The sequence below is a fragment of the Octopus bimaculoides genome, chromosome 9 (assembly GCF_001194135.2).
Source record: "Octopus bimaculoides isolate UCB-OBI-ISO-001 chromosome 9, ASM119413v2, whole genome shotgun sequence".
Taxonomy (NCBI): domain Eukaryota; kingdom Metazoa; phylum Mollusca; class Cephalopoda; order Octopoda; family Octopodidae; genus Octopus; species Octopus bimaculoides.
In genome coordinates this window covers 81,820,343-81,830,417 of record NC_068989.1, presented here as the reverse complement: position 1 = coordinate 81,830,417, position 10,075 = coordinate 81,820,343, and the positions used below count along the sequence as shown (strand labels likewise).

The 10,075-nt window shown below is 37.6% G+C and overlaps 1 protein-coding gene and 1 long non-coding RNA gene across 3 annotated transcripts in view; one reads left to right on the top strand and one right to left on the bottom strand.

Moving 5' to 3' along the window:
• Positions 1-10,075, bottom strand: part of LOC128248743 (uncharacterized) — a 28,255-nt gene that overhangs the window by 13,354 nt on the left and 4,826 nt on the right. For both annotated transcript variants that reach the window (XR_008264931.1, XR_008264932.1), the window contains exon 2: positions 9,313-9,707. This is a non-coding gene — a long non-coding RNA (uncharacterized LOC128248743). The remainder of the gene's footprint in view (positions 1-9,312; positions 9,708-10,075) is intronic.
• Positions 665-6,244, top strand: LOC106877703 (tubulin alpha-1 chain). The gene is made up of 3 exons (XM_014926659.2): positions 665-924; positions 4,648-4,870; positions 5,058-6,244. Exons 1-3 carry the CDS (start codon positions 922-924, stop codon positions 6,185-6,187), a joined length of 1,356 nt encoding a protein of 451 aa, XP_014782145.1. The 5' UTR covers positions 665-921; the 3' UTR covers positions 6,188-6,244.

The window sequence follows — 10,075 nt, the reverse complement described above, 5'->3', positions numbered from 1 at the left end:
TTTTTTTCAGAATCGGAATCTCCATAGCCTAAAACGTGGGATTCTGTAAAAAAATTTTAAAAAATAAGGGGGGAAAGGTTCAGATTACATATAGTCCATCTGGAGCTATATATATATATATATATATAAATTGCTGGCGAAGCCATAGTATTTCGTTTTGCAACCATGTATATACTTTTTAAGATGAGCATTTAGTGTTGAAAGAAAAGACAGCAATAATAGAACATCTTTTTTAAACAATTTTTTTAGAGCTATTGACACGAAGTCTGAGTCTGTGGATTTTTAAGGAAGGAAACTCTAGGGTGTTGTGGTAGTCATCCTTTCTCCGAGAAATTAGCAACATAAATGAAGTGTTCCAAATAAATGACGAAACGGCTTGGACAATAGAACTGAAACTGATATTCCCCACATTATAATAGGGAGAAAGAGAAAGATCGAGACAGGTACAGAGAGAGAGAGAAGCAAATGTGGGGGAAGGTAAGAGGAATAGTAAGAGGAGGTAAGATAGAAGACTATAGAGTGGAAGTGAAGAAGAAATAAAAGGGAGGGTGGTTGGGTAGTGTGAACTGAAGGTCAGTAAATGACCGACCGACTAGCAGGACGCAACTGAGGAATAGTAAGAGGTAAAAATATGAGACAGAAGGAAAGAAAGGGAAAAGAAGTATAGAGGAGAATATTAATTGATGAAGAAGGAGAAGGAAGAGAATTAGAGAAAGATAGATAGATAAATAAAGAGAGGGTGAGTAGTGCTGCTATATATAAAACCACACGGCACTGCGTGATCTTATTCAGTTGCTTTGTGATCTCATGTAGGATTCATCACGTCCCAGTGAGTCTTCTCAGCTAAAGTTTGCCCTCATATCTACAGAACAAATTAATCCCTTTCTTTCAACTCACTAAATTTCTAACAAATCTTGAACAATGGTAAGCTATTTACATTTCAATTCCGCATTTTAATTCAATAATTTCGAAAACTTTTATCAATTTTCTTTTCTAATCCACCGTTTTTTTTCTTTTGTCAAGCTGTATCTTTATTTAAAGCATAATTGTCTAAATTTTCAATGCGCTCTGATGAAGATTTAATTGAGGATAATTTTGGCATCCGATTTGCTTCTGGAATCTTCCACGAGAACTTTCTGACTCAACTAGTATGAGGCTGAAACCACTAAGCTATGTCTGTATTTAAAAATCTCATGTAATCGAAAGTCTTAATTTCCCGAGAAAGGGGAAACGAGAATTTTAATATGTGGCAATTTCTCTGTTTATCTTTCATTTGTATATTTTCTCATTAATGTTTTCCCATTCCAGTAAATTCATCAAATCGATCTGTAACAGTCGTCGCCAAGCACCTGCTGGGTTAATTTTAAAGCAGTCATCATTCACCCATTACTATGTCACTTTCTAAATACGTTTTTTGGCGGAATTTTTATAACGGTCACTTCGTGTGACAGTCATCCATCACTTCCCAGATTTCAAAATGATAAATAAGCTCAACTAATAGCCATCGTTCTTTGAAATATTTATCAGCAAGTGATCTATCGCTGCGGCGACGTCAGTGAATAATAATAATTATTATTATTAATGCGGCATTGTTATGTTTTGCTGATTTTGTAATCTTGTGAAAATGTAATTTATAAATCAGTGAATAACTTTTCATTTACTTACATACGCCGACACGCACATGTAGGCTCAAAATTACGATTTCATGATTAACGTGCTGCTGCTGAATGAATGAATCTCCTTAATTGTAAAATTTGTTTCCGTTTTGTTTTTTTCTTTTATCTCATCGGGACCTATTTTATCTTAAACTAATCGTTTCTACTTTCTTAGTTCGATTAGAATTTACAAACATTTGAGATCTGCCCGTCACATCAGATTTTTTTTTTTTATTATAAGTTTCACAAAGTTTTAAAACTTAGATGATTTGGGCAAAATTTAAATATTAAAAAAAAATTAAACGAAATTAACATTCCTATAGAGAATTTTTAAATAATTGAGTGCACCTAAATCTAATCCTTTCAGGTGTCTGTTTTGAGCCTGTATTTAGGGGTTAGAGTTTTTGGCGAAAACTGTGGTGTACGTATTCTTTACCTCCGCCAAACTTTCACTATTATACATCCAAAGAAATTACGGCTTTCAAAATATTTTAATATAAAATGGATTTTAAATGTTAACTGAAATCGTATTTGCTTTCATAGTTACAGCCATTTTCCCTCAGTGTCTAATTACAATGTCCACCGTTAATTTCATTTATAAAAATAGATATCAAAACAAACAGCAGGCATCATTATCTAGTCAACTACAATCACTTCCTAGTATTTTCGCGGCTCACCGTTGCAGTCACCCGCCTTTTCATACCCGGTTTTAAAATTTTTTTTTTTTTCCCTTTAAACTGAACTCCATTATACTCCTTGTTTCGCGCTTTTCTCCTTCTTCTCCCACCTGCTATTCCTCTCTCAGTATGTCTTTCTACAATATTGTCCTAATTTACTGCACAATTCTTATGTTCCTCTCACGACGAACCGGGTTCAATTTCTCAGTGGTGACATTTCGTTTAACTCAGATTGCTTTTTTTCATAACGTAATTATTATTATATATCTCTTTTTAAAATTGGAGAAATCAGTATTTCAATAAGTTTTCTGTGATGTATATACTCTTTTTATCTGAGAGTGAGGAGTAATGTTCTGACTAAAGCACTGAAACTGTAGTTGCTACATATGGATGGGACTTTAGTTTTTAGCTCGTAATCTAATCAGATGTAAAGATATCGATTTGTAATCTATACTATTTTAGTCGTTCCGCTGTTTGCAGTGCAGGGGAATTGAACTCGAGATTACATGGATACAAAGCGAATTAACCACACAGTTTACCTGTTTGCTAATAAATTATTTCAACCTCTGCAGGTTGCGATATTTCCAATTTTCTACTGTAAACCAATCAACAGGTGAAGTTGTCAGGTGGCGTACTAACTCACAGTAGTCTGATTCAGGGTACTTATAAGAGGCTGCTCTCCTTCAGGTTCGCTCTGAGGTTGATACTAAAAGATATTTCAGGCATGCAGTTTATTTTATTTTATATTTTTTCGGGTTTGCTGGCCCAAAATTGACCTTGTTTTCTAAATTTTGGGTGTGGTTTGGGATTTTTAGCGTATATTTTCAGTACATCGAGTAACGATTTCATTTTTATCTGCCTAAACGACAGTTATGTATTCTCTTTACAATCTGATTTCTTAACCGTAATAGAAGTGTAGCTTACTGTGTATGTAGAACACAAGCGCACACCCTTTTGCAGTTGTATAGAATTACTGTTTTAAAAGTATGTATGGTTTTCGTAATCATGTTCTGGAGGGCAGTGTAAGAATCTGACAGCAATTTGTTACAGGAATCTATTGAAAGAAATAATGGAACTTAAGATATCCCTGCACATGAATGGCTCAAGAATTAGGGGGTGCAAGCGCGGCCCCAAAAAGTTGGGAGCAGGATGAGCCAATGAAATTGTCAACATTGGTCAATGTAAAGATCTTCACCCGTTAACGAAAACAAAAGAAAAACCAGCTGAGTATCAACAACTGTGTGGAAAATGAATATGAAAAGAAAATTGTACAAACGAACCTGGGGGTGGGGAGAGGACTTTCGGAAAGTGGATATATATTGAAATTTTTTTTTTCTACGGCATCCCACGTTTTCGGCTATAGACAATACTATTCTGATAATAAAAAAATTGTAAAATTTCAATTTTCCAAAACATGAAAATATGTACTCCCATTCCCTCTCCCCTCCCAATTCTACGGCCTTTGCCTTCACGCAGGCTATTCTCATGCTAGAAATAACGGCCAAATCTCACAAACCTGCGAAAGCATAATGAAATTAATGTGTGATCAATCTACTAATCACTTTTCTGTAAAGATTTCTTTCAGAGTAATTTCCCGCAGTAATATGACAAAGTAATTCAGGTGAAATTAAAGTGTTTTTTGTTTTTGCAAAAATGAGAGAAATAAGCAGCAAACTCTTTTTGAAAAAGAAAAGTAAAAATAGCAAGGAAATACTGTGACAAAGTGAAATTAAAGACAGTCATTCGACCGGCGCAAAATATCGTGTTTGGAACTGAAAATGGTCTTGCCCATTTTAGATTTGGCTGTTATTTCTAGCATGTAGACAGCCTGCTTGGAGGCCAAGACCGTAGAATTGGGAGAGGAGAGGGGTTTTTTTTTAACATTCTCCTGAAAGTCATGAGGGAAATATCGGATCTTGTGAATTTTCCGTAAGTCCACTCCCCACTCCTAGGTTCATTTGCGCGATTTTTTTTATATATTCGTTTTCTACGTTTAACACCCAGCAAGCTGGGGGGAGGGGTTTATTGTTGTTTTTTTTTTCCTTAACGGGTAGGGATCTTTATATTGACTGACCTCATCATTCTAACAAGCCTAAATTTGCAAATTTCGTTCCTACACTTATGTCTCCATGTTAAACGAATTTCGGAAATATTGCGAAAGGTTTGTTATTTCCTGAGGTCAGTGGTTAGGGAAACTAAAATTTAATGAGGATATTAAAATCCCATTGCTGCCATTCCACCTCACAAATGTCTTTATAAATTTGGTTTATTTTCCATCTGCAAACATGTTAAAATATTCTCATTTTTGCTTTCAGAGGGAATGTATCAGTATTCACGTTGGCCAAGCTGGAGTCCAAATTGGTAATGCCTGCTGGGAACTTTATTGCCTAGAGCATGGCATCCAGCCTGATGGTCAAATGCCATCTGACAAGACTATCGGTGGTATTGACGACTCTTACAACACTTTCTTCAGTGAGACAGGAGCTGGGAAACATGTTCCCAGAGCTGTGTTTGTTGATTTGGAGCCAACAGTTGTTGGTAAGTAATCTGATAGTTTGGTTAATTAAACAATTAAATGGTTCAGCCACTTCCTTCAAACTTAGTTCCTAATTCATAATTAATGTATAATCAAATGATGCCCTGCAGTAAATTTTGTTAAAAATGTTTTTCATCTTAGCATGTTGTGAAGGATTGTTTCTCAAATTTTTAAAATTCAAAATTCCAGATGAAGTCCGTTCCGGGACATACAGACAACTGTTCCATCCAGAACAACTTATCACTGGTAAAGAAGATGCAGCCAATAACTATGCTAGAGGTCATTATACTATTGGGAAGGAAATTGTCGATCTTGTACTTGATAGAATCCGCAAACTGGCAGACCAATGTACTGGTCTTCAGGGTTTTCTGATTTTCCATAGCTTTGGAGGTGGCACTGGTTCTGGTTTCACATCACTGTTGATGGAACGTCTCAGTGTTGATTATGGAAAAAAATCAAAGTTGGAGTTTTCAGTTTATCCTGCTCCTCAAGTAGCAACAGCTGTGGTGGAGCCTTATAATTCTATCCTCACTACCCACACCACTCTTGAACATTCTGATTGTGCTTTTATGGTTGACAATGAAGCTATCTATGATATTTGCAAAAGAAACCTGGATGTCGAACGTCCATCGTATACAAACTTGAACCGTTTGATTGCTCAGGTAGTGAGTTCTATTACTGCTTCTCTGAGGTTCGACGGCGCTCTCAATGTTGATCTGACTGAGTTTCAGACTAACTTGGTGCCTTATCCTCGGATTCACTTCCCATTGGCTACATATTCTCCAATTATCTCTGCTGAAAAAGCTTACCACGAGCAACTGAATGTTGGTGAAATCACTAGTGCTTGTTTTGAACCGGTCAACCAGATGGTCAAATGTGACCCCCGCCACGGAAAATACATGGCATGCTGTATGTTATACCGTGGTGATGTGGTACCAAAAGATGTCAATGCGGCTATTGCAGCAATCAAGACAAAGAGGACAATTCAGTTTGTTGACTGGTGTCCAACTGGCTTTAAGGTCGGTATCAACTACCAACCTCCAACTGTTGTTCCAGGTGGTGACTTAGCTAAGGTCCAACGGGCTGTGTGTATGTTGAGCAACACCACAGCAATTGCTGAAGCCTGGGCTCGTCTTGATCATAAATTCGATTTGATGTATGCCAAGCGTGCTTTTGTTCACTGGTATGTGGGTGAAGGTATGGAGGAAGGTGAGTTCTCTGAAGCGCGTGAAGATTTGGCTGCTTTAGAGAAAGATTATGAAGAAGTTGGTGTTGACACAGTTGAGGCTGAAGGTGATGAGGAGGGAGATGAATATTAATTCCAATAATTTGAAATGTAACAAAGTATGGAAATAAAGTTTGCCGTTTTATCTATATCGTTTTGTTTTCGTTTTTTTTTTTTCAAAGCATATACCAGTCATATACTAATAATCAACTGTCACCATCAGCATCATTTTTAAGCTTTATACCTATATTGGTTTCAAATTTGGGCACAAGGCCAGCTATCTTGGAGGTGGGTAAGTCTATTATACCCACGAAAGTTCTCAATACTTAATCAATTCTGAAAGGATGCTAAGCATCTTGTCCTATGATTCTGCCTTATGCATTATACCTATATTAAGCAAACCTGTTTAAAGTGGTGAACAAAATGCCATCTATTTAGTTATTGCCCTGTGTTTTTGTTCAAACGTTGCTACAATCAAATTTACTTTTCCTCTAGCTTTGTGTATCATCACATGAGCTTAATGTCAATGCTAGTATTGTAGTTTGCAATCAATTATCATCATCACCATTCATGCCTGCATGGGTTGGACGATTTGACTGAGGTCTGGCGAACCAGAAGACTACACCGGACTCCAATCTGATTTGACAAGGTTTCTCCAGTTGGATGTCCTTCCTAATGCCAACTACTCAGTGTGTAGTGGGTGCTTTTACGTGGCACGAGGGCCAGTCAGGCGGTACTGGCAACGGCCATGCTCAAAATGGTATTTTTTACGTGCCACCTGCACAGGAGCCAGTCTAGTGGCACTGGCAACGACATCGCTTGAATGTTTTTTTCATGTGCTGGTAATGATCGCACTCAAATTGTGCTATTTCCATGCCACTGGCAAAGAAGCCAGACAGCTGCTCTGGCAATGATCACGTTCGGACGATGCTCTTAGCACTCCACTGGCACAGGTGACAGTCATCGAATTCGGTTCAATCACGATTTCGATTTCACTTGCCCCAACAAGTATTTGCAAGCTGAGTTTAGTGTCCAATGAAGGATAGGTTGGCATGGGTGCCAGTCATCAAATTTATTTCTATTTCATTTGTCTCAACAGGTCTTCGCAAGCAGAGTTTAGTGTCCAATGAAGGAAAGGTACACAGAAGTGGGCTGGCAGAGGCCTCAGATTATGTTATTACTAATTGTATCCTATTTAAATTCCACCGTTGTCACTCTTGCATGTCATCTTTCCGAGGCCAACAAAGTATGCTGTTCCTGGACTTGGTTAAATATTGATGGTTCTGGTATTTTCTTACAACAGCAAAAGCACATTCTCCTTGTGATAATTGCTGTTAAACTGCAGGTTAACCTTGATTGTGTAGATCTTGAACTGCTATTACCATCTTTTTTATAGGGTGTGACAATCACCCAGAGTCACCCATCTAAATCTCCGATGACTATATTGCATATGTTTATTCATGTGTGTCATAAATTATTGAGGATCTGGCTACAATTTCAAGTAAGTTCACTGGGCAGTCTAATGATGACTCCTAGACAAAGGAAATTTTGTTGGTGAGGATGTAAAATCTTTTATCTAATCAACATTTTCTTATATTGTTGGGACTACACCTAGGTTAACACTGATAGTACTCTTAATCAAAAGCTTTCTGGTCGTGACTACCTGTCTTTTTACGATGGTAGAGAAGTTTGGCTGCACTTTTTTGCAGGTTCAACCACATGAAAGCACGTTTGCTCAAATTTTACTTTTTTTTTTTATATCCTTATTAACCTCAAAATTATAAGCGTAATATCTTTACAGAAAAATGGAATATTTAACATTCTTAGAACAGTCACAGTATCAAAATTACCGAAGCCTTTGCAACCAGAATTTATCCAAAGACTTTGGGATATCATTCCATAGATTGGGTGTTGGAAAATACGGTAAAAAAAAACAAAAAACTCAGTACTTTTAAAATAAAATAAAATTTCTCTTAAGGGATTTACTCCACACCCAAGAATTGTCTCCCTTACATTAAGTGAGAGCTTGGTCTTATTGTCCTGGAACTGGAAGAAATTTGGTGATCTGGCCTCTGTTAAATTTACAAAGTGAACTCTACTAAAAGCATCCAGTTTTAAACTGAGCAGGGGATTAGTTTTACCATACACTTAACCGTGCTCTCTCTACGTTTCCACACGATTTCCATCAACGAAATTCCACTCCCAATACTTTGGTCGAGTTAATGCTATAATATTTAACAGTAGAATCGAACCTGAAGGCACATTTGCAAAGCTCTACTTTAACTGCAGAACCAGTTCTACACCCACTAACGTATGACAAATCTAAACGAAAAGGCAGGCGTGACTGGTAAGTTTGCTCACCAGCTAGGTGGTTCCGGGTTCAGTCCTATGTGACACCTTAAGTGTCTTCTATCATAGCCTCGGGCCGACCAAAACCTTGTGAGTCGATTTGGTAAGATGAAAGAAGCCCGTCATAAATATATATTTGTATCCTATCACTGCTTGACAACTGATGTATTTACAGCCACGTAACATTGTCGGTTCAGCAAAAGACACCGATACAATAAGTACCAGGTCTTAAAAAAGGGTGGTGGGTACTGGGGTCGACTTCATTCGGCCAAAAAATTCTCTAAAGGCGTACCCCAACATGGCTGTAGTCTAATGACTGAAATAAGGAAGACAATACACTCAGATTTCACATCAAAATGTTCGCTACACACTAACTTTGTCCATATTTTACATGGACTGAAATAAAAATGGTATTTGTGGATCAACAGATTTAAAACGGGCACTCAGCGCAAACCTCCGCCAAGGCAACCCCACCGTCCTCTCAACGATTAGCCAGAGATGGTTTTTAAAATGAGAATATCTGAAATAAACTAGACTGTCCTCACAAACAAGAATACTTAAAATGAACTGCTCTTAAGAATTAAGAAGAAAAAAAAATCCAGAATCCTTGTCCGGTATTGGATCGATCTAATCAGTTCGTGCCAAACATCCCTGAAAGTTTCATCTGGATTCATCCTGCGGTTCTTAAGATATTTTGTCCAGGGACAAACAAACAAACGCGACCGTAAACAATATCTCCGCCTTGGCGGAGGTAATTATTGGAACAGGTTCTCCAGTAGATTTGTCTTCTGGACTTCGTGTTGCATTGGAGATGAAATTTTTTAAAATATACTAGAACATTTCTGTTAAATATATTAAACTATTGCTTACCTTGTTTTGTTGTGCATGCTTGTATATGGCGAAATTATGACACACACACCCGACACTCGGGCATTGGTTCTCTTAAAGCCTTAATTTTATTTTTAATAATAGGCACAGGCATGGTTGTGTGGTAAGAAGCTTGGTTCCCAACCACATGGTTCCGGGTTCAGTCCCACTGCATGGCACCTTGGGCAAGTGTCTTCTATAGCCTCGGGCCGACCAAAGCCTTGTGAGTGGATATGGTAGATAGAAACTGAAAGAAGCAATCGTTGGTGTATTTACGTGCCCGTAACCTAGCGGTTCGTCAAAGGGACAAGGAATAAGTAGTAGGCTTACAACAAATAAGTCTTGGGGTCGATTTGTTCGACTAAAGGCTGTGTTCCAGCATGGCCGCAGTCAAATTCCTGAAACAAGTAAAAGAGTAAAATAGATTTGGTTTCTCCTACTCAAGTAATAAGAAAAGAACTGCAGTTGCCTCCCTTAGGTATTCTACACTCACTGAATTATTCCCAACGCAAAGCACAGCAACATGGTCGCTCGAGCCGTTAGAGATGACAGCTAAATCTTCTTTATATCACACTCGAAAATAAAGAATTTTCTTAAAAACGCCAAGAGTAAATGGTGTTTTAAATGACACATTCTACCAGTATACGAAATTTGAAAGTGTTTAGTTACAAAAAAATTATTTTTTCTATGTGCCGGCCAAAAGGAAAAGATCCAATTAACTCATTGCATAATGTCTAGCTGCACAAAGACATACTTATGACTAAAC

Bases quoted from the DNA above. Each gene is read 5' to 3' on its own strand.
- LOC106877703 (XM_014926659.2), top strand. The intron at 4,871-5,057 runs GTAAGTAATCTG...TCAAAATTCCAG, and splicing joins TTTGGAGCCAACAGTTGTTG to ATGAAGTCCGTTCCGGGACA.